Source organism: Paroedura picta, chromosome 3 (assembly GCF_049243985.1).
Source record: "Paroedura picta isolate Pp20150507F chromosome 3, Ppicta_v3.0, whole genome shotgun sequence".
Taxonomy (NCBI): Eukaryota; Metazoa; Chordata; class Lepidosauria; order Squamata; family Gekkonidae; genus Paroedura; species Paroedura picta.
In genome coordinates this window covers 38,706,606-38,733,987 of record NC_135371.1, presented here as the reverse complement: position 1 = coordinate 38,733,987, position 27,382 = coordinate 38,706,606, and the positions used below count along the sequence as shown (strand labels likewise).

The 27,382-nt window shown below is 44.8% G+C and overlaps 1 protein-coding gene across 1 annotated transcript; it reads right to left on the bottom strand.

Annotated features, from left to right (window-relative positions):
* Positions 1-1,002: 1,002 nt before the first annotated feature.
* KLF15 (KLF transcription factor 15) lies at positions 1,003-27,382 on the bottom strand. Its single transcript, XM_077325363.1, has 3 exons — positions 27,098-27,382; positions 15,060-16,154; positions 1,003-3,728 (listed from the first exon to the last, which is right to left on the bottom strand). Exons 2-3 carry the CDS (start codon positions 16,097-16,099, stop codon positions 3,560-3,562), a joined length of 1,209 nt encoding a protein of 402 aa, XP_077181478.1. The 5' UTR covers positions 16,100-16,154; positions 27,098-27,382; the 3' UTR covers positions 1,003-3,559.

Below are 27,382 nucleotides of genomic sequence, written 5' to 3'. Positions count from 1 at the left end.
GGAAGAGCAGAAAAACAAGTGATCTATACTGCTTGCTGAGAGTGGATGGATACACCCAAAGGAGCCCCAAAGCATCTTTCCTTTCTCAACAGCCTATGAGATAGACAGGGTTGAAAGAGTTCTAAGAGAACTACTCTGCGTGAACACCACTAAAAGAACTGTGACAAGCCCACGGTCACCCAGCTGGGTTGCATGTGGAACTCTAGCCTCCAATAAATGAGATCTGGTTATCCCACTTAAAAGGTGACAGAGACATAAGAACAAATCTCTGATTTTGCAAGGCTGGAGAGGACTCCATGATTATCCAGTTCAACACCCTGCAGTGGAACTCCCTGCAGGTGCTATTCCAGTCTCCAACCAAAGTGCTTGCCTATATTTTGCGTTACAATGCTTGTGGGCACGGATATTTATAAATCCAAATAATCTGTCTGGATTGCAGATTTTCCAAGCTCAGTGATTTCCACACGGTGAGTTGTGACATACCAGAGGACTGCAGGCACCCTACAGGAAGGTTGCCAAATGGCTCACAGTAGCTTGCAACATGAAAAGCCAATGGAAAATGTAGACAGATTTCTAGTGAAAGGTTCATAAATCTCTGCTGCAACCAAAGTTTGGGCAAACAATGGCTTTTTTTGCTTAGTTTACTGCAAGGGAAATCAGAAAGACCCCATTGGGCTACTGACTTCAATGTACATGCATTGCCAATTTAATAGTTTGTCTAAGGTGCCTATGAGAATGATCCTATGGAAGTCTCTTTGAACCCAAGTCCCATTTTCTTTAATGAGACTTCATCCCTGCAAAGTGTATTTAGATCCACTCCACCCCAAAGCCACTGAAATCAGTGGAATTAGACTGGAGGAACTCTGCACAGCATTCAGATGCAAAACATCAAACATGAACCATGACAGTTTCTTGCCATCCACCATCTACCCTCCACCCACCCCTGGGCACAAATCCCTCCAGAACCCGTCCACAAAAGGGCAAAAGCCAAGAAAGCACGTGTTGTTTGTAAAATGTCAATTTTATTTTTATTGTCAAAGTAAATATATTTTATGAAGAACAAAAAGGAAAAAAATATACAGAATTGTAACTTATGTACATTGGCTTTATATTCTTTTTGTTTCCAATTTACACCATTTCTGTCATGTTATTAAAAGATATTTTATATAGATATGCAATATGTACAATTTTATTTACATACATTCATAGGATGTGAGATAAAAACCAGTCGGTAGAAGAAAGACTCATTTCTGTTTGTTCCTATAGGACACAAAGAGATGCATTCCTAGAGGAAGAGAGTGGAGCTATTGCTATGATGTGGTGGCACCATCTCCACGTTGACCTGCTAAAATGCTAGAATTGCAGTGTTTTATTTCCCATTTGGCTGACAATGACTACAACAATGACGACAACAACAACAAAAAGAAACACCAGACAGGGCACAATCCGGCAGAGTTGAGCAGCAACCCATGAATGTTAGCCATGGCTAATCGTGCTTCGTTGTGTCCAATGAGCCTGAGTCATGACTACCATCTGCTCAGCTGTGCCCATAGACAGCCTCTGTGATTGGAGAGGAGATGCAACATCCTCATGTGTTTTTTTAAAGAAAAAAATCTTCTCTAATTACTGAATTCTATTATGCTAGAAAGCTTCCTACATCCAGCAGCATACAAAAAGGAAAAGGAAAAATTAAAAAGTATTTCCTAACACAATACTTTTTTCTGACAGCATCGGATTACATGTATATATGTATACGTATGCATATGTATGTATATATTCCCTTTTTTTTTAGCCCTTAAGACAGATACCACATAAGCTGGCAAGATGACCCAGTTGCATTGCTCTCAGAATAGTGGCCCATGAAGATACTCCACGTACGGGTATCACGTGCTGCCTATGGCTCTGAAAGTGCTTTCTCCCAAAAACAAACAAACCCAGAAACATTCACTAAGTCTTAAGTCACCCCACCCCTCCCCACTGGGGATAAGGATTTTATTTCATATTGTAAACACGGGGGAAACAGGCTGAGTGTTTCGATAATTCTTCAGTCCAGGAAGGTACAAAGCAATCCCGGTTGCTGCTGTGGTCTTTAGAAGCCTTTTTGTGATGATGCTCAGGTTTTCAGCAGGAAGCAGGATCTGTGCTTTCCCCAGGCTGTCCTCACAGGGGAAATGTGGCATCAAACTGAGCAAGAGTTCAAATACTACTCTATTCAGTCCTTTCATGACATGATCACTAGATTGTATATCTTTGCCCTAGGTAAGGACCCATTGCAAACATGTGTGGTCATCACCACTTTCCACTTGACAATACCCCTCTCTACACTGATGCCCATGCTTCTTCCCCCAAAACTCTGTTAAATCACTCTTAATCTTCTTAAATTCTATAAAAGCAGCCCTTGCAGTGGCTGGATCGTGGCTCTCTGACACAAGCTCCCATGTTCTTCTGCCTCCTGGGAAACTTCTTAGCAGAGAACAATGGAAAAAACTCTGGAAGGCTGATTGAGTAACCTGGAGATGCAGCCCTTGGGATCCCTCCCGACATATTCTGCCCTCTTCAAGGAAACAACTGACCATTGGCTGAACTATGATGAACCAAACTGTGAATTCTTGTACATTCAATATGACCACTGTTTGAGGATTTCTTTTATTTAAAATGTACTTGTCAACAATCATATTGTGCTCTCGGAATTTGGTTGACTGAGCAAGGGGCATGCATCCTTAGCCCTGGCATTCTTGCCCTTTCCCCTTGGATTGCTGACATTGCACAAGTGCTGGCCATTGATTGGAAACAGGGGGTAGAAGAAATGCACAGGTTGTGCTGGCCTGGGGGACAGAATTTGCCAAGTGGTAGAGAAGGGGGCAGCATCTGAGGAGCCTGGGAGAAGGTGGTAGGCTATGCTGGTAGGCTATGGTCAACATTTGACAAAAACCTGGCACTTACTGGCTTTCCAAACCACAGTACTCGTTCTGGACAGAACATCATTTTATTGCACAAACGAGCAAATGACCAGATGCTTGGTAATCTTGCAATCCCTCCCTCAGACCTGCACCATCTACTCAGCCTCTATTCCTTGTCCGCATTAATTCCTGGCAAAGAACCCCCCCCCCCAGCAGCATAAAAAAGATATCCCACAAAAACAAATGAGTTGTTTTCATTTCAAAAGGAATTTGCTGTTTCCAAACTGGACAAGTAGGCCAGCTTAATAAAAACTCACAATGAATAGCCCTGTACATCAGCAAAGCCCTCAGGAATGCCAGTACTATAATTAACTAGCAGCAAGTAGCCCATAAATTATCATGGTGCAGGAGAAAACAGCTAAAAATAAAACACTGTAATTTTCAAAAGCAGCAGCAGCAGCAGCAGCAGCAAAGAAAAGGGAAGCAATAAGGCAAAAACGGTGTCGATGCAAAACGGGAGGCGAGGAGGCGGGGCTCTGTGAAGTCATGATGTGGCCTGTGACGCGGAGACCAATAAATTACCACGAGAAAGGTACAGAACAAAGTGCTGTCAGCGCCTCTTCCTGGACGGACAAGTGAGAAGGTGCAGGACGGGGGCCTCAGTTGACGGATCGCATGGAGCGACTGCTCCTCGGGAACCGGTGGACTTTGACATGCTTGGACAAGTGGTCACTTCGGGCAAATTTCTTCTCACACACAGGGCACTGATAAGGCTTCACTCCAGAGTGGGACCGCCTGTGTCGAGAAAGTTCATCTGATCGGGAGAACCTGAAGGCGAAGGCAAGGGCGGGGGGGGGGGGGGGGAGAGAAATACCAGCCATCAGTTTGCCGCTTTTGGTTCTGGGTAAGTCATCAGTCCACACAAACAACAACGCTTAGCATCTGCACAGTGATCTTAGAAATCATGGCAGCCTTTTAAGGGAAGTGCATATTATTCCCAGTATTTTTATTCCCTTTTGTGTATTATGGAAAGGAATCTAAGGCTAAAAACAACCACTGTTAACTTCAGCAGTCAAGTTCTTCCCTCTGGTGCTGTCCAAAACAGCCAATGTGCTACGCCTGTGCATAAGAGAATAGGCGTTCCTGCCAAGACGAAATCCTATTCTGCTAAGTTAGTCACTCCTGTTTGTTGGTGTGAAAGAATCTTGGTTTATAGAATAAGGGTTCTCCTGAATTAAGGGAACACACCCTATTTTAATGGCTGTCCATTATTCCTGGCTACTGCAGCTTCATGTCACGCCAGGTTTTGTCATTTTCATTTGGCAGATATAAGACACACATCACATATTCACTTTCTCCGAAGGAGTACTCATCAAAATTAGCACTGACTCAGTCCAGCTTTAAACGCCTACATATCCGTAATGGTATTATCTTTTCTGAGCAGTAAGTTCCAGATCCAGGTTGGGAAATACCTGAAGATTGGGGTGGGTGGGTTGGGGTATAAAGTCATAATTCCACCTTCCGAAGTGGCAATGTTCTCCAGGTGAATTGATCTCGGTCACCTGGAAATCAGTTGTAATCCCAGGATATCTCCAGCCAACACCTGGAGGTTGGCAACCCTTATAACAATCACACTTGGGCTCTTTCTCTTTGTGTGTAATCTCATTGTTGCAAATCATGCAAACAGAGATCACGCACACGTCGCTTATGCATGCACTGACCCTGATGAACACAAGATGAGAGTCCAAGGTTTGGGCCAGTAAGCATGATCTAGTCTGCCCTTTCCCACATTCATTTACTATGCTTGCAGTTGTCTGTCAACATCTAAACCTTGCAATGCTATTAGCACTTTTGCAGCCTACACCGGCTTGTCTCTTTGTGGACAAGATATACAAACAACACAGCAAATATTTTTAATCAAATCACTGCATAGAATCATTTAGGCTAACCCAAAATTGCCAGTGGCCTGGCTCAGCTGAGAGTGGATGGATCTGAACAGCTAGCATTTGGTTGCCACTTTGATCTCCTACTTCTTTTCCAACAATCACCAAACATCCACCTTTAATGCTCTCTGTAGGGGCTACTGTCACATGGGATGCTTTCAAATCCAGTGGTTTGCCATGGAAATGTTCTCCATGCCACTCAAGACCTTCAGCAACACTTCAGGAACATGGAGAAAATTCTCCAGTGCTTTTGGTAAGCTACTGAACATTGGAAGGAGTTACACTAGAAGAAAGTTTTCTATCCACCAATGCCAATTTAAAAGTAGGAGAATGGCCAAGTTCTGCTTTTTATAGCAGTGTACTGAAGAATATCTCATGACCAGATTGATCAAATTGGTGTTAATATAACAACACAGAGAGATGCCTCTCCAGAAGGAATCTGTATGAGTTTTATCATTCACTGCATAATCAGGGTAATTTACACTGCAATCCTAAACCGACCCGTACCTTTTTAAGTCAATGGGCTTAAAACGCTATAATGTTCCTTAGGGCTGCAATGTTAGGTAACTCTTGCCCAAAGCCAGGAAAGGAAAAATTTTAAAAATCTAAATGTTAAGGCAGAGAAACAGTCAGTGCTAGTATCTAGCATGGCTGAGAAGGAGTTACTGATACACAACTAAAAATAGTGTCCTTTGAATAGTGGTGTCACAAAGTGGGTGACAGCCAGAACAGTAGCGATATTGGCAGAGAAAAGTGTTCCTAAGAAATGCTATCAGTTGTTTGTTTACAGTAAATAAGTGAAGTCATGGATATTTGCTGACTGAAAATTAAAAGAAGGGGGAAAATTGCATGAGACAGAGAGAGAGAGAGAACAGACTTTAATTTAAGTGAATACATTTTTTCACGGAGGAGAAAGAGACGTATTTATTCTTATTTAAGACTTTGTGTTCAAGATTACCTTGTGCCATAAACTGGCAGTGAGCACTGAATCACTTCCAGTCTTGGACTGATACTTGGATGCATTTCTCTGTTTTAATCACGCTCTTCATTACAGAATGAAGCGCCCACTAAAGGCACTAAGGCAAATTTAGACATTCACCCCAACTAAACACAGATCTTTTCTTAGCAGTGTAGATTCACCAATATTTATTTAAGTGCAAAGTTAGGAGCGTTAAATCCATGGGAATTTGACTTTATCACAATTGCAAAGCAAAAACTAGGACAAAAAGATATGCATGCACATCTCAAAGGTGTGATGTTTGCCTCATGGAAAGCGATATGAGTCCATATGACTAAAATATACTTTGCATCATAATGAAGCCTTCAGTTGATCGGGTAACAATGTCACTATGTTCTTGCCCAGAAAGATCGACTTACTATGCCCACAGAAATAAACTCAGCGTTCTCTCTATGTGTTTTCCAATAAATAAAAAGACCCAAATCCTAAAAGTTAGTATATACAAATGTACTAGAAGTTTTCTGATGTTCTGTTCGCCCATTTTAGTTAGCATTTATGTCATACAGTTTTGCAGTGCATGGAATGATGCAATGCTTTATCTGTACAGAGTTAAGCTAATAGATTGTGATTGGGCAAGCAAGCAGCAGCCATGTTGACCCACAGTAAATCACTTATGTAGCAAATTGCCTGATTTCTGCCGAATGCCAACCATAAACCAAGTCTCAAAAAGGAGAAAAAGGGGGGGGGGATAGTTTTTTTATTTAGTTGCCGTTCAGCTGCTCTAAGCGAAAGGCCTCTTCAGTGAGATTTAAGCACCGTAACTGTGCGCAGTTTTCAAATGGATTAAAGCTCATTTCTACTTCTCAAGGCACTGGGGAAACTCTAGATCCGGGATTCCCAACCAGGGGTCTATGGACCCCTAGGGCTCCTTGGAAGCTCAGAAGGGGGTCTGTGGGAACTCTGGAGTGGCATGGTATGGGGGGGGGGTCGGGGGTCTGGGTTGTCTTCTCAGCTCCTACTCTTCTTTCCAGCCAACATCAGGCAGAGTAGAAATAAAGGCAGGGGGAGGAGAAAAAGCAGGGCTAAGGTTACAGGTACTTATGTCACTTCTGGGGGTGTGGCAGAGGGCGTGGCCAGCTGACATCACATCCGGGGCTCCTCGAAGTCTGAAAAATTATTTCAGGAGCTCCTCCATGGTCAAAAGGTTTTAAATGGCTGCTCTAGATCCAGCAATGTGACCATCATGTTTTCTTGATATCATTGCCAGTTAGGGTAGCACGTTAAAGTGCCCTTCGCACCACTTTGGTCTCACTGCAGTCATATATTCAGTTACAGAAATCGTTTATTATACTATATAAAAAAAACATGTACAAAACTTGTGTCTTGCCTGAGTTATTGTAGGTGACCACCTCTTTTGCCGTGATGTATAGGAAGGCACTGGAAAGTCTTTCACATTAATGCACTCCTGTTTTCAATGGAAAAGGGCCTATCAGCAGATGTTAGTCATAAGTAGGTCCCACATCCTTTGTGACCCTGAGATGTTGTTGATCAAATTGCTCCCTGAACTATAGTGTCTTGACTCCTACATTTCTACTGAGCCACCTTTTTCCCATTCACTTTGTTCTATATGTTTAGTGCTGACTCCAGTAGCTTGCTTCTGTATTATCTTTTGCCATAGGCCCCTAGTTGTTCAAGAGCTGTCATTTAAGGGTCACTCAATACTGTCAGGCTCCTGACAAAGGACATGAGTGGCTGCTGAATGATATCGGTACAGTCATGCCCATAATAAAGGCCAAGTTCATACTCCAGTATGTGCATATAGACAAAATCAGCAAGCATGTCAGTCAGGTATTAGTATATCTGGTGCCCGATTTTTCAATGAAACGGGACAGAAAATGAAAACATCCTTCTGAAGAATTCGTTGCTATATGTTGACTTCTTAGGACTGTGATATACAATTGCAGGTGTTGCCTCCTAAAATATCAAGCATGTGGGGGGGGACACTAGATATCGATTACATAGGTCAAATAACCATCTTGGAACAAGATATTTTCATTTCAGTCTGAAATCCGAGTTCACACATGTGCACCACAGATGAGTCCCGAGTGGATTTTTATATGCAGAATTAATTTTAGGTAATTGTAGCAGTGCAGCAGCTTCCTCTACTGACCTTTTCCCTAATTATAAATCCATGACCCGCTTAAATTTGATATTTGCCTATGGCTTCTTCACGAGTTATGGTCGGTTTAGGTTGTGTTGGTAACCTTTTGACTAGCTGGAGTAGTCATATGGGAGATTTGATGCTAATGAGTTATATTGGGCCAAAATAATTCCCTCATGTCTGGGGCACTATTACAGAAGCCGTCATTGCCAAAATCACTGTCCCAATCTGCAGCACCACTTGTGCTGTCTCATCAACCAGTTTGAGAAACCACAGGAAGTCGTTCTCTCCATATTCTCATCTGCCTGCAGGCACTGCCTGTCTGCATAAAACAGTTAGATCATGGCTCTTGCAAAAAAATATGGGGGGGGGGAGGAATGAAAAGCAAAACAGCACAAGAAGAACTATTAATTTAATTGAAATGACTCAGGGTTGGCCTAGATGTTGCCTTATCCATGCTCCAATTGTTTTTTTTTTCATGGTGAGTTTCCATGCTTGCTTTGTAACGTTTACCAACACTAGCCACATGATGTGATATCATCAGGCTGTGAATTTCCATGCTCCTCCCCCTTCAGCAGAGGTACAACTCATAATATTATGACGCTGCTTTGTCAACATGGTTATTAAAACTATGCTGTGATGAGGGGCAGAGTGGAAACTGGCATAGGAATGCAAATTAAGGAGGGATGCACAGATGTCCCCTAATGATACTGTGGATCTATTATGCCCTGAGCACCTCTCATCCTGAATTCTAGTTTTATTAGGAAGAGGTATAAAACAAATTCAGCAACTTCAAGTATGCAGAGTTTGCCTCAATGTTAATTTCCTTCAGTTCATGCACTACTGTCCTTTCCCTCAACATTACTGATTGATGTTTTGATGAAACAGTGCCAAAAAAAAAACAGTTTTACAAGGAGGATGGATGGATAGATGGATAGACGGATAGACGGATAGACGGACAGACAGACAGATAGATTACAGCCAGATTCTTTTTTGTACATTATTTTATTAATGTACTTATGCCTCCTGCATTTAGGAGAAGTACCATGCACAACTTCTGGAATTATCAATCATATACGATTATCAAGATTGTTTAAACTCCTTCATTGGAATAAAATTGTGCAGAAAGGATGCTAACATAATCAAGTGTACAATTGCATCAATGTTGCTTGCTATGCACATTGTAACATAGTGGGGAAGATATGAAGGAACTAAAAGCCAATTACATACATACAGTGCCCCCATTCAGATTATTTTTATGGAACTATAAAAGATTTTGAATATTTCAGAGTTCTGCTGTGGAACCAAGTCTAGCTAATTCAGAATTCCAACATCTGAGGAGAAATTTGGATGAGAGACTTTGGAACTGGATGCTGAGGAGAATTCTTTTTGGATTCAGTCCTGACTGAGAGCAGTTTAACACAGAAAGGAGAACTGGAGGAAAGTTGGCAAGGAAGTTTGGGATGTAGGTAAAGACTCCCATTTGGGCCAAAGAAAGAGGATGGATCTTGTAGTGGGAAGAAAATTTCCCTACAAAATCAAACAGAGAATTAGCTTGGACGAGTGTACAGATCCCTATTGTGAGGTGATTAGAAACTGCCTTTAGATAACTTAAGAATCAGTTAAAAATTCAAGAGTAATACTGGTGCTTCAAGAGAAGGAGTTTGGGTACTGGAAAGAGTGTACCAGCCTTCTGAAAACCAAAAGTCAAAGAATACTCAAAGAAAGTATGCTGGAGTGTTTGGGAAACACTGGAATAAAAGCCTCTCAACATAATGATTTAAGTCACAGTGAAAAGCTTAAGAAACTCTCATTGGCCTGAAACATAAAGCTAACATGTGTGCACGTACCGATTTTACCTCAGAATTTTCCAGTCCCTGATTTCATCTGACCATTCTCCTCTATGCTAAATAAAATATTTTGTTATTTTTGAATTTCAAAATGCCTCAAGTCCCTGCCACTTAAGTTATTTGAGTTTAAGGGGGCTCCTGATCTTTCCTTCAGGTTCCTGAGTTGAGCCAACAGCCAAAATACCATACTGTGACAGGGTGGAACAACCAGAGTTCTTCAACAAGGAAAAAAACAATTACTAAGGTGGCTCAGTCAGTAAAAGGAAAGAAACATGGAGGGAAGTGGATGGGGCCATGATAGTGGTTTTTAACTCTTTCCACAAAAGCCACTCTTCTTATAGTGCTGTTTTTGGTGTTGCTGAGTGCAGAGTTTCTTAAGACAAATGGGATGCAGGATATAAATTGAAAATATGATAATGTATTTATTATATTCTTGAACTCTTCTTCATTCATCCATTGCCCTCCAATTCCATGGAACCCTGTTCCAAGATGGAGGGAAAAAAACAATGGTTTCTTGGCTCACGAATAAAGGAAAACAGAGGTAGTTAAGTAGGTAAAACGTCAGTAGTATGAAAGTGAGAAAGAAGGTAAACTACGGATGCCTGCCTCCAGGTGGGATCTAGAGATCTCCAGGAATTACAGCTCATCTCTAGAATAAAGAAATCAGTTCCCCTGGAGAAAATGCATTCTTTGCAGGTTGGTCTCTATGACATTGTCCCCCCACTGTCCTCTCTAGGCTTCATCCCTAAGTTTTCAGGTGCTTCCCAACCTGGATCTGGAAACTCTATCCCCATCCCTCATCAACAGCCTTAACGAGACCTGGCAACCCTAAGGTATACCCTAATGGCAGGTCATTTGAAAACAGGGATCTCTCTGCCTGCCTAGTCCTCTAATTCTTTATATTTCCTCTTGTCTCTACAGACAGGGGTATAGAACCAAGGAAGACTCCAAGCCAATACCTAAGAGAACATTTGCTCAATAATGTTTAAAGATGATGCTGTAGGGTGCTGATATCCATCACCCACTTTTATTGGAATAGTTCTGCTAAAGATGGACATCCTTGAAGCAGTCTTGAGGAATTACAACAACTGTACTCCACAATGTAGAGAGGATTTGGACAGGGGGATGTTGGAATAGGGTTGCCAACTAACTAGAAAGAACAAAAATCCTAACCTGGTCAGATTTAGCAGCATCATCATTATAAATCATAATCTTTTAAGCCAGTTGTCAGAAGAATCAAAAACAAAGGTCAGTATTTTTTTATTTTATTTTTTTGCAAAACCTATATGAACACACAGCCCTTGTCCTGAGTTCTTCCCACAAAACCACTTTGTGGCACTCTGCCCTGGCCCTACCTATTCTGAACCATCTTTAGGTTTTGCGACAAGGCCCTGCCCAGGTTTTGTTTATTTAATTTCAAGATTGGCAACCACTTACTGGAACCAGTGGCATTACAAAGAAATGAGTGGTTTGAAGACTGTCATTTCCATCTCTCTGTTCCCAAGCTCTATCCGGAGAAAATAGTTTAATATTTCCATTGACAGCAGGGGAATTTTCTTTCATTTGCCTTTATGCAGGTTTTGGAAGGCGGAGGAACACCCACCCATTAATGTGAAAGAAAAGAAATCCTACCCACCTTGGCACAAAGAAAAAAGAAAAAGACTAGAGGAAAAATACCAGAAGTATCTTGGGCTTGTATGTTCACTGGAGATGATAAAGAAACCCTTAAAAGAACAGAGGCTCCAGATGTACTCAGCCCCATCATATGAGGTTCCGGCTCTCTCTGAACTTCTGAAAAGTAAATATGCTCCACTGATAAAAGGAGGCTGTGTAATTCCAGCCTCAGCTGGCCTCTAGAGCTACTTACTGATCTGTCTTTGATGTTCAAGAAGAACACACAGCATGTGCTGGAATCCCAGACTTATCTTAAAGAGAGGTGTAATTGAAGGAAACAAGTCTGAAAAATTTGCATCCACTTTCTCTTTAAAAACAAGTCCCAGTTGCAAAGGTCTGGACCAAGATCAGTACTATACCAGAGTTAAAGTGGGATTACATCTGAAACTAAGGTTTCCTGACTGAAGTTCACTGTAAGGAAAGTCCTAAAGAAACTTCTTATCCAGGCTTGTAGACAATGACAAATCTTCTTTTAGCCATGGAAATAATCTACGGGCCATTAACCTGCCTAATATGCATAGTTTGCTGATTACACAGACAATCTCTCTTCATGATCAGAGGAGATGGGCAGATGGTAAAGATAACCAACTTCCAGGAGCAGGGATTTCTGATTTCACAGAAGGTAATCTGGGATGCTGCTTATACAAGTAAGCCTGTTAGATTGCTCAAGAAATGTATGGTAGTGGCACAAAGTTAACTATGACCAATTATGCATAGCGGGGGCTGCACCGGACCACCAGCGGTTTCTTGCAGCAGGGCAACATGCCTCGCTGCTTCCCATGCACTAACGGGAGAAGAAATCATCCAGTGCACACGGTCAGCCCCGAAGTTGTGTGTGCACACGCACAACTCTGGGGCAGAAAGGGTCTGCCGTGCCTCAGCATGGTGTTGGCAGTGGGAGAGGGTGGGGGGACAGGTTTTTTTTCACAGCACAAAGGTGGGAAAGTGTCACAATGCTATCCTACCATTGTGGGGGTGAAAAAATGCCCCATTTGGCTCCATGGCATCGCGAAGCACTGTGTCCCTGCTGGGGCACTTTAGGAGCCAATCAGGGCATTTTGTGTCCCTACTGGGACACCATATACATGGGCCTAGGCCAGCATAGCCACTGAGGGCACCCACATTAAAAATGGAAACACTAAAAAATCAGTGTTCCTTTAATGCGGGGCATTGGAAGCCCTCAAGCGGGCCAGGGCTGGAAGGGGGCCAGGCTGACAGTGACATCATACATAAGTGGGGATTTGCTCTGCTGTGATGCAGGTACCAACCCAGCCTTTTTCCCCCATGTGTAATCAGCCTATGAAAGACAACATATGTCCAAAGGATGAAAACTGCAGATACAGTTTCTAGAGTTTCTAGAGATGGTGAACTATGCACGGGATATGTAGTAAATCCTTGTTCAAAGGCTTCAGAGGACTTGTGGTGACTTCTGGAGTCCCACACCACCCATAATTGACTTATACAATGGGGCCCTCCAGGCTACATGCGTGCAGTCCATTAAGCCAAGCATTGTGATCTGTAAGGTACTTGGCACCTCACCACTTGTTACTGAAAATCCAAACAGGGACCAAAAAATATGGGTTTAGGTAGTCTGTTCTGAGATAGGCCATGTACCAGAAACGTGAAGCAAAGTTGGATCTGTAACCCACTAATCCAACACAGCAGTATAGCATACTTCCTTATTCTCTTCACATGCTGGACAGGCTATCAATATCTTAAATTTCCATATCACTGGGATCCTGGACACTCTGTTATGGGAAACTTTCAGTCAGCATGTCCTGAACTTGAAATAATTTTACAGGAGTCTCTTGTTCACACAAAAGTACCCTTACAGTAATCTGAAGGTCAGAACTCTACACTATGTGCTAAAGAATGCTAGTGTTACAAATCAGTTTTTTGCCAGCATTTTAGAAGAAGAAGAAGAAGAGTTGGTTCTTATATGCCGCTTTTCCCTACCTGAAGGAGGCTCAAACCTGGACATGGTTTCCTTATGCTTCCCTTCACACCAACATTCTCCATTATTTATTTATGTATGTATTTATTACATTTATATCATATTAGGATTTTATGCTAGGTCGAGACGGCAAATATTTGTAATGTATATCCAGGTAACTATCAGGACTGGGTTGTTAATAGCTAGCTGTCAAATCTTCCTGCGGAAAACACATGGAAGAAGGAATGAAGACGCCAGGCCTCATTGGCAGGAAATGCCTACTATTCATCAAATTGGACAAGTACTGTAACTTTCACAATGCAAGAATATGAAAGCTGTCAGACAGGGTCAGGCGAAATGTCCAACCAGGAATCGTGCAGGCAAGGTCAGTAACCCTTGAAAGCCAATGAACAGCTAAGCACCCTTTATTCTTGTTCACTTAGTCCCAAATTAGATGAGACACGATAGGATCCATTAATTGGACTACTGATTCTTTATATTGCTAAAAAGCTACTGCTAGATGCCCTGTTTGGATCAGGACCATGGCATCGAAGGGGAAGGGGTTAAACTTTTCTCCCTCATTCTGAACTATTTTCTTAAACAATCAGTAGCTAGCCTGGAATTGATATACCCTTGCAGGGAACTATAGAAGCAACATACAGGTCATTGGAATGTTTCCATCAGCTGGGCAACTAGCAGACCCCTGAACAGTGTCTGAGGTCAGTCAGACAGCACAAAGATGTGGAGGAAGAGTGGCCTTGATCTGACTAGGGAGATCCTTATGGCTGCTATTTACCAATAAAAATGCTCAGGAGATCCATTCTGCAGTCTCCCAGTATCTCCTATAATTTTCCTCTTAAAGCCTATAGCACTCAGAGGGTTGGGGGCATTCTCAATAACTTTCCTGTCTTGATAAGAAGCACATGTTCTAAAAGTATACATAAGCACAAACTAAATGTAATAAGAAACAGGTTTCATGCTTTCATTCCCCCCCCCCCCCCCGCTATAAGGTGAGATTTCTAGTCATCAGTGCACAGTAGAGACGCACACGGATGTGAATCACATCAAATGTGATTCAAATCAGCACATGGTTCCTTTTAGGTACAGGCCAATACAAATTCAGCAGACCAAACTGCAAGATAATACTGAGCTTCTGTAGGATTCACAAGACTGAAGTTTCCATGAATCCCCTTTTGAGATAATTAGAAAATAAGCAGCATCTGGAGCCACAAATTTTAGAACACGATGAATACAATTATTTCTCTGATTGTTGTTGGGACCTATCCTTAACTTTGGTTCAACTTGAAGAAAGAAGATTGGAATTGGATTGAGAGCCTACGAAAGATATGGGCTGCTCCAGCCGGCAAGACTAATCCCTAGATATTAAAATTAAATACAAGTTGTTGTTGTTAGCTTTCCTTTTTAAAACTTGTTTACAATTGATTGGGTCATGTTATGCAATATCCCAGTGTTCCTAAAATTATCTCGTTTTAAGATAAGGTGCTTGGATAATGACAAGGGATTCAAGAACAGCGAATGAGAGGAAATGAATGATAGGAAATAATTGCTGACTGACGAATGGTGAGTAAGGAATGGTAATATTTATGGAACCCCATCTGCCACCACACCCCAGTACTAACCTCCATCCACAACCAGGCCAAGTACATGCAAAAGGCTTTTCTCCTGTGTGCCTTCTCAGGTGGGCTTTCAAATGGCTGCTTTTGGTGTACATCTTGGTACATCCAGGGAAAGTACATTTGTGCATTTTAATAAGTTCTGCTGCAGGGTTCTTTTGAAATTTTTGACCCATGATTACCCCAGCTTGACCCTGGATTGTACCTCCTGGCCCGAGAGGTTTTGCAGCAATTGGAACTGGGGCTATGCGGACAAATTTGGATGAGTTCAAGTTGGACGACTGAACAATCTGTGGCACAAGTGCAAATGTCTGTCCTTGGATATTGACTAAGAGCTGTGCAATTTTAATGTTCTCTTGCGCTGGTCCTTGTGAACTAGGGCTCGTGTTTGTTGCTTGTTTCACTTGTACTGGCTGGATTTGGAGCATGACGGGTATCCCTCCATTAAGAGACACTGCTCCATTTGACGCATGGCTACTTTCCAGTGCGCTGCTTGACTGTTCACTTTTACTATCTTTAAAACTATTACTTGGCACCATGTGGTCTTTTTGCTGTAGGGAAGCCATGGCAATCTGGCTACAAGCTCTTATGTCTTTGGTCTCACTTTTAGGCCCTTCCTTGAGGTCTGTCTCCATGTTCTCTTCTAAAAACTCCTCGATCTCCTCAAGGGTGGGCTGAAATGGTCCAGAATCTTCCATCTCCACCATGAACTCTGGCATCCTAAAATGCTCCTCCTTCACGATGGGCTGAAGTCTCCTTTTGTCCCACCAAGAAGAAGGGCCATGCCCAAAAGATGCTTGGGACAACAGGTAGTCCAAGATACTGTCCTGACTCTCCATACTCGATGAGCTTCCATAGCTTGAACCAAGAATCTGAGAATCAGGGCTGGAACAAGAACAAAAACTTGAAGAATCACTATCATCTTCTGACAAGGGGGAAGGCAGCATTTGGTACGACAGCCCAACAGCCGTCATGTCCCCAAAGTATCCAATAGAGGGCCTCGTGGATGAGAAAGATTCATCCGCAGGAAGCAAGTGATCCACCATTCCTGGATAATCTCTTTATGGACGTCCCACCAGCATGTACCAACCGATCGAGACCCTGAATATGGGAAACACAAACATTGACAGTCAGAAGTCAGGTTGAACCATTCATCTCAATCTGCTCAAACCACAAAGTGCTCTGCGGCTCGGCTGGGAGCCCTCATGGAGTGCGCATGTTGCTACATGCTTTGATATTGCCTGTATCACTCAAGAGGATTTCTTGAGTACTTGGAAGCCTTTTCCAAGATTGCACCACATGTTTGCAAAAGAATTCTCTCTCTCTTTCTCTCTCTCAAAAAAAACCCCAAACAAACAAAAACAATTTCACAACTATGTGTTCTTTAGATTTACAACAGGCGTCCTTTCCAAGAGATTGCTGGCAGGAGGGGAGATGTTGCCGTCCATCCTTTTGCTCAGCAATGATTCCTAGAGCCAGAGCCAAGAGGATAGAGAAAGGGGGATGCTGCTGAAAATTTTACCATCCCCAAACCTCCATATCAAGTAGAGTGTTTATTACTGGGCCGCATTAAAAACAACTCAATTCCTTCCCTAGTAGCTTTCCACCGGCTTTATTTTTAACTTTCTCACTTATACAAATATAGGCCAATCAGCGTAATGCAAGGCTCAGTGTGGCAGGAGCTAAAAATATGGGTTTCACTTCACGGGCAACTTCCCTGGCAGTATTTCCCTCTCCAGGTTAATGCATCAAGTCCCCCCCCCCCCGCATCGTTGTTCCTTTTATAGCCTTGAACCAAGCTCGGTTAAATAATTGACCATACCTGGTCCAATTCGGAGAGGCATCTCCTCTCAGTAGACTCATTACCACCATCACAAAAGCAGATTGTCAGAATCTGAATCTGGCTTGCAAGATACCTCTTTCACATCTGTGAAACAACGGTGACTTCCCTTCAGCATAATAAAATCAGAGTCCAGTAGCACCTTTAAGACCAACAAAGATTTATTCAAGGCATGAGCTTTCGAGTGCAAGCACTCTTCCTCAGACCTTGCTTGCACTCGAAAGCTCACGCCTTGAATAAATCTTTGTCGGTCTTAAAGATGCTACTGGACTCTGATTTTATTGCACTACTTCAGACCAACAAGGCTACTCATTTGAATCTTCCCTTCAGCATATATTACTGCCCCCCACTTGAGAACACTGTCACCATCCCAACCCAGCATCTAAATTTGGGATACTTGTGTTAGAATTAGCATCTCATCTCTGGCTTCAGATTTCAAAGCATTGTGACCCACACTTTATTACGCTGTGATCCAAGAGGCATCAATTCACACAGCCTCGATATGACCCCTCGAAATATCAGTCTCTCCTGAGTGTATGTCTAAGTCCCTGGGGCAAATCATGCCTGTGTCTTCCCCCTCATAGTCACTTGAGCAAAAGCCTCCCAGGCTGCAATGCCACTGTTGCAACTTGCGCATTCAGTTGTGAAAGTGTCTGTAGGGATACATCAAACCACAATTATTTGTTCTGGTCAAAGTGGCTGATGGAAAGCAGAGCTTGCAGCTCTTTCTTCAGAAGGTATGTGGACCGTGGAGAGCAGGCATTCAATCTGGGTTTGTGTGTGTGTTGTAATAAAAGGCATGTGATCCATCGTGAAGGAAATACCAAGCACGCCTTGTTTCGGAGTCTCATTTTCCACATGTCCCTCTGCTGTTGCAGCTCCTCCAACCACTTTGCCATGAGTTGTTGATATTGGAAACAAAGGGTGCTTATTATCCTCAGTGCTTGTTCAGCGGACCTACTTCCACATTTTAATTTTATTCTGCTTAAGGAAATGCTATCTTGTGGCTGGTGCAGCAAGGAATATTGGTGCACAGGTTCTCTCGCATGCTCTATCAGCACCCATCTGCTGGCATTCCACAGGAAGCAGCAAGAGTGAGGAAAAAGCACATTTCTATGAGATAACGCAAACCAGGGGACATGGCTACTGAATGTTGAAATGAGACATGCGGACCTTCTGAAATTGCACACTTTCCTCGTTTATACAACAATGTCAGTCATCTCTTCCTGTCAACTGACAAGGCTTAGGAAACGTTCACATATATTGAACAGCAGGAAGTTCAAACAAAGGTCAGTGCTCATCCTGTGTGATTTTAGCTTACAATCACCTCAAGTAGTAAAAGTGATTCCTGGCATGCCTGAGTGGCACACCTAGAAACACTTCTGACTAGATTTTGCTGCCAATGAAAAACCAGGAGTTCCTTCCACGGAAATCAGCTGAATTGATAAAATAGCTGATTATCGGGCAAGTTTAATAGTTGGTGGAGGACAACAATCAAGGCAAACAACATCTGCCACACTGTTATGACCCTTTAAAGAAAAAAAGACAGGTAAATATTTGGTACCTGTATTTAGTGAATTAATGGCAGCATGGGGGCCAGGTTTTGATTAGAAGAAATATGTGATGGTGAAAGAGTTAAGCCCCCATTTTCCTCTCTCTACATGCCAAGATCGAAATTCGGGCTTCTAGGGATGCCAGTCCTCGGGTGGGACCTGAGAATCCCCTGGGTTTACAGCTAATCTCCAGGTAATAGAGATCAACCCATCTGGAGAAAATGGCTGATTTAGAGGGTGAACCCCAAAGTATGATACTCCACTCAGGTCCCACCAGTCCCAAATCCTGCTCACTCCTGGCTCCACCCTAGGAGTGGTTTAAAGGTGGCACCCCATAGCACCCAAGCAAGTTTAAGGATGTGTGGAGCCCTAGCAAAATGAAATTGCAGTGGGAGCAGACTGTGGGTGGGGAGAGTGACATCCCTTTCTACTGTGGGTGGGTGAGTGACATCCCTTTCCACCCACTGTGGAAAGGGATGTCACTCTGAATGTCCTTCAAGAGGGAAAAGGGGGAGGTGAGATACTACAGCTCAGATCCATGGAGGGGGAAGGCACTGTGCGGGGCCCTGGCAACTTGGGGCCTGCAGCATGTGCTGCATGGATAAACCAGACCTGCTCCACCCCCAAATTCTCTCAGAATTTCTCAACTCAGAGGTGCCAACCATAGGCCTTACACTGCTGCAGTGTAGTTTTAAAAGCTGCTGGGAAGCCAGTGGTCTTCATCATGCATATGTTGGCTCGGAGTGTCTGGCTGCATTGCCTGCCCCCTTTTACACTATCTCACACTTACTTCAAGATCTCAGAAAGGCTCATTTGCAGAACTTTTTGGTCATATGGAAATTCATGTCTATTTAGTCGCTGCAGGCATTGGTTACTTGAACAAGCACGCAATGAAAATTCTTTACTTGGTTGACTTATTCCTGATTTTTGCTAGTGAAAAAGTGGGCAAATCTGTCTATGGCAGTTTGTATAAGCAAAAAACAAACCAACCATGTATCTGGCACCATCTTTCATTTTTGCTAGTGTGCGTGTCTGGGGGTCGGATGTTGATTGCAACAGATTGTACCCCTGTCAGAACCTCCACGTATTTCTGTGTGGTTTTCAAAGGAGGTTCAGTGGTACACAAAATTGGATGGGAGATTGCTTCTCCGCAGCATGGGGCTTTCCTGCAGGGTTCAGCCATCCCCCCTACTTTCTAACACAGTGTATCTGGACATTTGGGGTGAGAAATCATTGCTACGTGAATGGCACTCCGTTCTATGTCCCTCTTTAGCAGACCTACATGTTGTGGTGGAAACTTTGGGGCTGGGTTCAGTGTCAGGATGGGTGTGATGACTATAGAGATGTCAGAGGCTTGCTTGATCTGTTTGTTGGCACTTCTCCTGCACTAGATAAGGCCAGACCTCCCTTGAAATGCCAGTTGTGTCTACTGGGATCTTTCTGAATCAGACATCAATCTCAGTAACCTAGGCACCAGGTATGGCAAGGAATGCCTTTTACCAACTCAGGAGCAACAGATTTAAGAACCTGAAAATCATTCCACATACTTTCTAACAGTTGAAGGAGGTTATAAAATATGGTGAGCTATACACAGTATCAGATATTTTAATAGCGTCTTGTATGGAATGCAGCAACGCATAAAGATACATTTGAAAACGGTTCGGAAATGCCAAACAGCTCAAAATGCAACAGCCTGTATGTTCTTAAGAGTAGATTGTTACAAGCAGTGAATATATAGTGCTGATATTGAAAGAATGACATTGCCTTCTAATTCAGTTCCAAGCACAGATCAGAGTGTTGGTCAGTCTTCAGTTTTAAAGCACTATATGGACTTAGCTCAGGGAACATTTAGGAGAATCTTTTCCAGTATGAACACACACACAAACCCATCCCAGCATTATGGTGGCACCTACGAAATTCCCTCCCAAGATATGTCCCACAAACTAACTCACACCCTATTTTAAAGAAGAAAAAAAGCTTCCAGTATGTAAATTGGGAGGAGGTGTGAGGAAAATTAATTAATGCTATTGGTTGCTGTACGGAGCCCATTTCTAGATTTTCAGAAAGTGATGTTTAACTTAATTATGTTCCATTGTGAAATTTGTATGTGGTTGCTTTTGTCTCAACTGCTTAGAGGGCTCCAGCTATGCCGTGTATTAGAATCTCAATTTCAAACTCAATCCATTGATCACACAATCTCTACTCAATTATAAGACCTGTCTGACGTGTTCATCCTGGCACATCAGGCTGGCCCATGAGAGAGCACTACAGGTAGTAAACATCTAATATTTGAAGGAGATCCACATAACTAATTATGTAAAGAAGACGTGCTGAAGAGTGAAGGTTATCTGCAGTTCCCTGATACAAGTATAACATTTATGGAAAACACATCCCTTCTTTACATATTATTACAGAATTAGGTAAGGTACAAGGTGTATACAACCCCTCCAATAAATCCATGGATTTCCGCTCATCTAATGCTTGATCGGATTGTGATCTTGATTGTGATTGTGATCAGGGCAAGTACTGATATAAACTGCAAAGAGAAAGAGGATTTTAGGAGGAAAGGGCTGTGCATACAAAAATATACACACACACAGCAGGATGGACAGAAGGCTAGATAGAAACTTTCAGTGTAGGTTTTGTCAGTTTGCAAGTCACCCCATAGGAAGGAAGCTCCCTTACATCTGGTCACACCAGCAGCCCATCTATGGTACCATCCCAAGCAGAATTATGGCCATTGAAGGCATTAACTTGAGTCCAGTTAACTGTTTTCCACAGGCTCAAAGACATTTGTACATCCCCACCCCTCCGCTGCAGCATGACATGCTCCCCCCAAAAATCCTGTCCCTGAGAAAGAGGGTATTAGGATCACAATCAGGTGGGAATGGAAACTGCTGCTGGAGAAGAGAAATTGTACTTTGTCCCTGCACAATTGAAAGATATTAGTCTAGCTTTTACTTAATGGGCTTAGAAGGGGGCAACTCTGCTCAGGACTGCACTGCTAGTAAAGTAATCTGCTTGACAGTAAAGCACTTCTCCAGGGTCCAGAAAAGGGCCTTTCCCCCACACTGGCCTTCTCAGACACTTTCATTTTTAGATGCCAGAGAAGGCACATGGGATATTCTCCATGCAATGCGCTCTACTGATAAGCCATGACCCCTTCCTACTATTCCAAGCAGTGATAAAAAGGACTCTGATTTCAGAAAATATGGTCCTTACACCAGGATCAAGGAGGGAGAACATAGGAGTCTGCAAATCGCAAGTATGCTTTCCAAACGGGGCCAGCTGTTCTTTTTATATCTCCGTATCCATATGGCATAAATCAGTGCTGTCTCGATTAGGAAACATGAACATGAGGAAAGGGGCGATATCCGAAAAAGCACACAAGTCAGCAGAGAGAGGCGAGATCTGGTGCCGCTTTTGTCACCCTATCAAAGCTCTGACTGAAGTTTAAGGGGATTCTCCGTGTTGGGGGAATGCGCATGATTAATCATTCCCCCAGTAGTGGCCAAATGCTTCCTTTCACCTGAGATTCTCAAAGGATATAGGACAATAAACTTACATTAAAAAAAAAACAGAATTTTCATTGATTGATGGCTGTTCCCAACATTTAATCAATGAATAAGTTCTTTTCATCTGCAGTTGAAATGGAGCCAACCCCAGTGTGAAGCACATTTCATTACTTCCCAGAGTCCAACAGTCCCAAAAGCCTCAGCTGGACTGCCACACTGTGTGGCTGCTGGTGTTCAGAGCTGCCTTGTTCTTCTCAACAAGTTGCCTACTTAGGTCACCAGCAAGAAGGCAGTAAACATACCATGTATTTTCCAGCAAGCACTCAGAACGACGTGAAGACAGTGAATGAAAAAAATGGAGCTGCGTATCGCTCTAGGGAACCTTTCGAGTGCTAAAAGGGAATGCCGTGTCGGTGCTAACAGGACGCGCCTGTTCCGCTCCTGGGCGCTTAGCAAACAGCTGCGGATAACAAACCTCGAGGCTTGTCAACAGCCCTCGATACCAACCAGGCCCATCAGATCTATGTTCTCCTTACTACCAAGATTGCACAAACGTTGTACGTTGCCAGTTGTTTACATTATGCTCAGGAGATTGGGACACAATCGATGTATCCTCTAAAAGCCCTTGCATCATTCCGATGGAATGCTGTGTCCCAGAAATTCCAAGAAACGCCGACTTTCTCCCCCTACAACTGTAATTGTTTTCATGCAGGGAAGGCATGTCATTAAGCGCCAGTGGGATCCAGCACGCAGAAGGATGAGTTTGGCTTGCGGGATCCAAGGCTCCAAGCCGTGCACACCAAAAAATCCCATCATGCTCCGTTGTGACCAAGAAACAGGATGCGGCTATGCAGCCAGTGTGGTGTGGTGGTTAAAGAGTGGTGGACTCTAATCTGGAGAGCCGGGTTTGATTCTCCACTCCTTCAAATGCCTCCAGCCTGGTGGCCTTTGGCTACTCATGATCCTGTTAGAGCTGTTCTCGCAGAGCAGTTCTCTTAGAATTCTCTCAGTCCCACCTGCCTCACAGGGTGTCCGTTGTGGGGAGAGGAAGGGAAAGGCATCCGTAAGCCACTTTGGGACTCTTTCGGGTAGGAAAAGCAAGGTATAAAAAACAGCTCTTCTTCTCATGAAGCTATGCGATCGAGCTTAGAGCCAATTTTCAAAAGATGGGGTTGCCACAAGCAGAGAGCATGGACACGTCCACTCCTGGATTGGCCCTGAGTACACCAGTGCTTACTTCCCCCTCCCGCCATGCATTTTCTTCTACGGAAGCACTGTACTTGGGGTCACCGTTGCAATGAGAGCAAGACCTGGTCTCACAGGTGCTTCTGTGAATAACATGGTGTCTCTCCCCCCGCCATTGTATTCCCCAGAGATCCTTGTGACACACAAGTCATGTCTCCATATCCATTCTGTCTGTCGTCATACTAAGCATTGTGCTGGTGGGATTAACATGGCTTGGGCCCACTGGAATGTTTCCACCAACAGAAGAACAGGAGAAGCTCTCCTTGCTGAGTGTGACTTTCTCACTTTCCTCCTCCAGCTGCAGCCTCAAATGCTTACTAAAGTGCTACTCCCTGGGAACACTGTGTGTGGGGAGGGGACACATGAGCCTGCAGCGGGAGAAAGGTGACAAAGTTGCTTTCCATGGATGGAAATCCTTCCATATGGAATAGCTCTTGCAGCTCCAACTCTTTTAATAGGGAGACTGGACGATTTAAAAGGTATGCCTTCAAGGAAGACCTTCAAGAGGGCAGTACAAAGTGCAAAAGAACTGGCAGTGGCCCAGTGACAGAGCGCATGCTTTTGCATGCAGCAGGTCACAAGTTCAATCCGCTGAATCTCCAGTAAAAGGATCAGGCACCAGCGGATGTAAAAGAACTCTACTTGAAACCCTGGAGTCAGAGCAGACAATACTCATCTTGACTCACGAAGGGTCTGACTCAGTATACGGCAACTTCAAGTGTTTCCCTATGCTCTGTTGCGCATGCTGTCCTGGCACAGAGGGAACTAAATTAATAATATCATAAAGTGCATCATCGTAACATAATCATCCCTTATTGTCATCCGATTTAAAATCATGCTTAAATGCTGCAAAGAGGAAGGGTGCCGGGGAGTTCACTGTTGTGTCAAGTTGAGCATTTAACATTGCTGGTGCGCAGGGCTACCTTTATGTATACTACTAATAATGGGTGTGTTGCTGGCTGCATACATAGTCCAAGGGCCAGCTCCTGCAAATCCTCACAAATGCGCACTTTCATGCTGAGAAACCGAACAAGTTTCTAGATCTTAGGGTTGGCGAGAACTTTAAATGGCCACATTTAAAAGAACATCTGGAAGAGATTTGCGGAAGGGCACAAGAGACACTTTCTAGCACATGAGCTTAAAGTCTTTGCCCCTCTCCCTGCCACCGTCTCCCGTGTCCCATAAAACTCCTCCTTGTCATTTACAAATCTAGAAGACACAGCCTCCCCTTGGTTTTGATTCTTTGAAAGCTTGCAGTAACAGGAAGATCCCTGGCAATAAATAAAAGGCGGGAAAATTCCACAATGTGGTCCACTAAGAAACGTTTCCCTTGTTCTGAGATTTGTCCGAAAAGCCTGCACAACTGGACAAGGGTGGGGAAGAGAAGCCCTCTTCTTGCACAAAGCCAACAACTGCTCTTTAAAGATGGCCATTCTCCTTTGGTTTCTGACGGAGGACAGACTTTGTTGACAGCCAGGCTGGCCAAGAGACTTTTAATCTCAATTGTATGTACGCTCGACATTCATGCCGGTCACACACATGCAGCCCCAAGCCTGGAGATGCTAATGCATCGCGGTGCGAATGGGTAAAAGCTGTGGGATGGGTGGGGGAGCGGAGGCAGGGGGGATACATTTCATATGCCCGCAAGAAGCAGGCAGTGGTTTCGCACAGGGCTTGTTTTGCTTCCTCTCAATAGCCGAGTGTGTATAGCGCCAGCTCAGCTTCCCCAGGCTGGGCAGTGGAGAGAAGCAGGGAATTATTTCTCTGACTAGGCCCTCTCCCTGCCTCCTTCTCTACACCCTCCCGGGCCTCTGAAGCCTGAGATGACCGATAGTAACCCTACAAGCACCTCTCGCTTTTCTCACTTTCTGCCTTTCTTTAATTTATTTATTGGGAGCGGGGTGGGGGGTGTTATCCCTGCCTTCCTCCACGGAGCTTGAGATAGTGTACATCTTTCTCCCATCCTCTGTTGTACCTTCACAACAACCTTGTGAGGTAGGTTAGACAGAGAGTAACTCCAGATGTCTATGGACTATAATTACCATGATCCCCTGTCTGTACTAACAGGAGTCCATGGTAATGGTAGTCCAAGGACATCTGGAGAGCCACTGTTTGGCCACCTGTGAACCAGCCCAAGGTCACCCAACCTGGCAGAGGTGGAGGGGGGTTCTCTCTCTCACACACACACACATACATCTGCATGCACAGACAAACACAGAGAGAGTGTCAAAGAAACAGCTGCCTCCTCCTGTTGAGCCTGTCAGTTGCTTTCCCACCACCACCTTCTAGAGCAGCCCAAGCCAAAGCCCTTCAGGGGAAACTGAAAACAGAGCCTGGCTCTGTTGCTGCGGCACCCCCTTCCCTTCCGAAAGTGCATTTCTCTAATCCCTTCAGTGAGGCATGCAGCTGTTCACCATCCGGGCAAGGAGCTGTAGACTGAAGGCACCCATGTCTTGTTTTTGCTTTTTTTTGGGGGGGGGGCTCCTAATTCTAACGGCTGCAATTTCAGAAACAGAACAGGGAGGGCTTCACCTGTGCCATTTTCCCTGCTCCTTGTAGGAGGAGGAGTAAACACCTCTCCCCCCCCCCCATATCATATGTGAAAATGCACACAGAGGATCTGGCCACGTGCTTGGAAGTCAGTGCACACCTGGCGGCGCAAGCAAGCAAGTTTCTCACCCCTGACACACGTGAGACCCCTTCCTAGAAACGCTGTGGAATCTTTTTCTGCAGATATTTTCCTGGGGGAGGAGGGGGGCTCAATCCTTGTGGAGTTTGGGGAGTGTCATCAGGCGCCGGGGCAGGCTCTGGATGGAACCTGTGCTACGGGGCTATTTCCAGCCCTCCCGTCCCGTCCTTCACTCCCCAGCGTGCGAAGGCGACATTTGTCATCGGGCCAACCCGTGCCGGTCCGTTTGTGCTCATGACATGAAGGGGTTCTCCTATGCAGAACTCCGGTGCTGTTGGAAAACAGCACAGAAACTGCGTCATTCTTCAAACGAACCGGCCGTCATTGAAAAAACACCCGTATGCGTATCCGCCCCCCCCCCCCCAATTTCCTGGACTTTTAAGGCAGCCCCAAGCCGCCCGCCCAAGCCCTCCGGCGGCAGGCACGTTCCGGCCCCGCTCCGGCCGCTAGGGGGGGGGGCGAAAGCCAGGCCGGCCCATCTGCTGCAGTGGCCGCTCCGAGGCCATGTGGTTGGGGGGGGGGGGCGGACCCGCTCTCGCTTTCTAGCCTGCTGGAGGGACTCGCGCGAGGCTGCCCGTCGAGAGGCGCAGAGGGAAGGGGGGCTCTGCCTTCGCCGCCTCTCCCAGACCCGGAGAGCCTAGGAACTGGGAAGCGGCCAACGACCCCCGGCTTTGTGGCTCCCTCGGAATGATGCGATCGTCGCCAGCCCGGCGGCCGAGCCATCAACCCCCCGCCCGCCTGAACCAGTCCGCCTTCCCATATGGTGGCGGGTAAACAAGGTCCCCGGCCTCCCTCCAGCCGTAAACAGGCGATCGGAAGCAGAAAGCCAGGGCTCCCGTCCATCAAGAAGGACCGCTGGAAGGATTCCCTTACCCCACGCATATACACACATACACACGTGCATTGGAACCCCTTCCCGAGCACCCTACACCGTCCCGCCTCCATCTCGCTTGATCACAGCCAGATCTGTCCTGCTAGAATCCCACAGGCAGGAATCGCGGTCCCCAAAAAGCCGCTCGTCTCCCTCCAGCGTTCCCCTCCTGCGGATCTGGGTCCTGCTTGCCATTTCTGGGCAAACGCACACACTCCGTCCGCAAGACACGTGTCGTCGGATTCCTTAGCAAGATCCGCACTCTCTGCCTGTCGTCGCTTCCCTCCCGCCATTGCCCCTGGGTCAGACTTTCGAGTCCTTGGCTTCTTACCTGGACTATTCCGTCAGTACCCGCGGTGGGGCGGCCGGGGGAGCGCCCCACGATTGTCAGTGTGCAAAGAGATCCCGGGAAGCAGCGGCTCCTCTTGACATTGAAATTTAAAAAGAAGAATTCAAGGCGCTGTTAAAAGCCCGTCAGTCTTCCTGGGCAAAGCGCGGCAACCGAGTGGCAACTGTTGTCCTTGAGAGTCGCCTCGAGGCAAACGGGGTCCCGCTTGGCAACCAGCGCCTCGGCTGGTGATGTGTCCTTTCGCTCTCCTCGCATAGTACTATATCC

Bases quoted from the DNA above. Each gene is read 5' to 3' on its own strand.
- KLF15 (XM_077325363.1), bottom strand. From the start codon at position 16,099: ATGGTGGATCACTTGCTTCCTGCGGATGAATCTTTCTCATCCACGAGG. The intron at 3,729-15,059 runs GTTAGTACTGGG...CTTCGCCTTCAG, and splicing joins TGGCCTGGTTGTGGATGGAG to GTTCTCCCGATCAGATGAAC.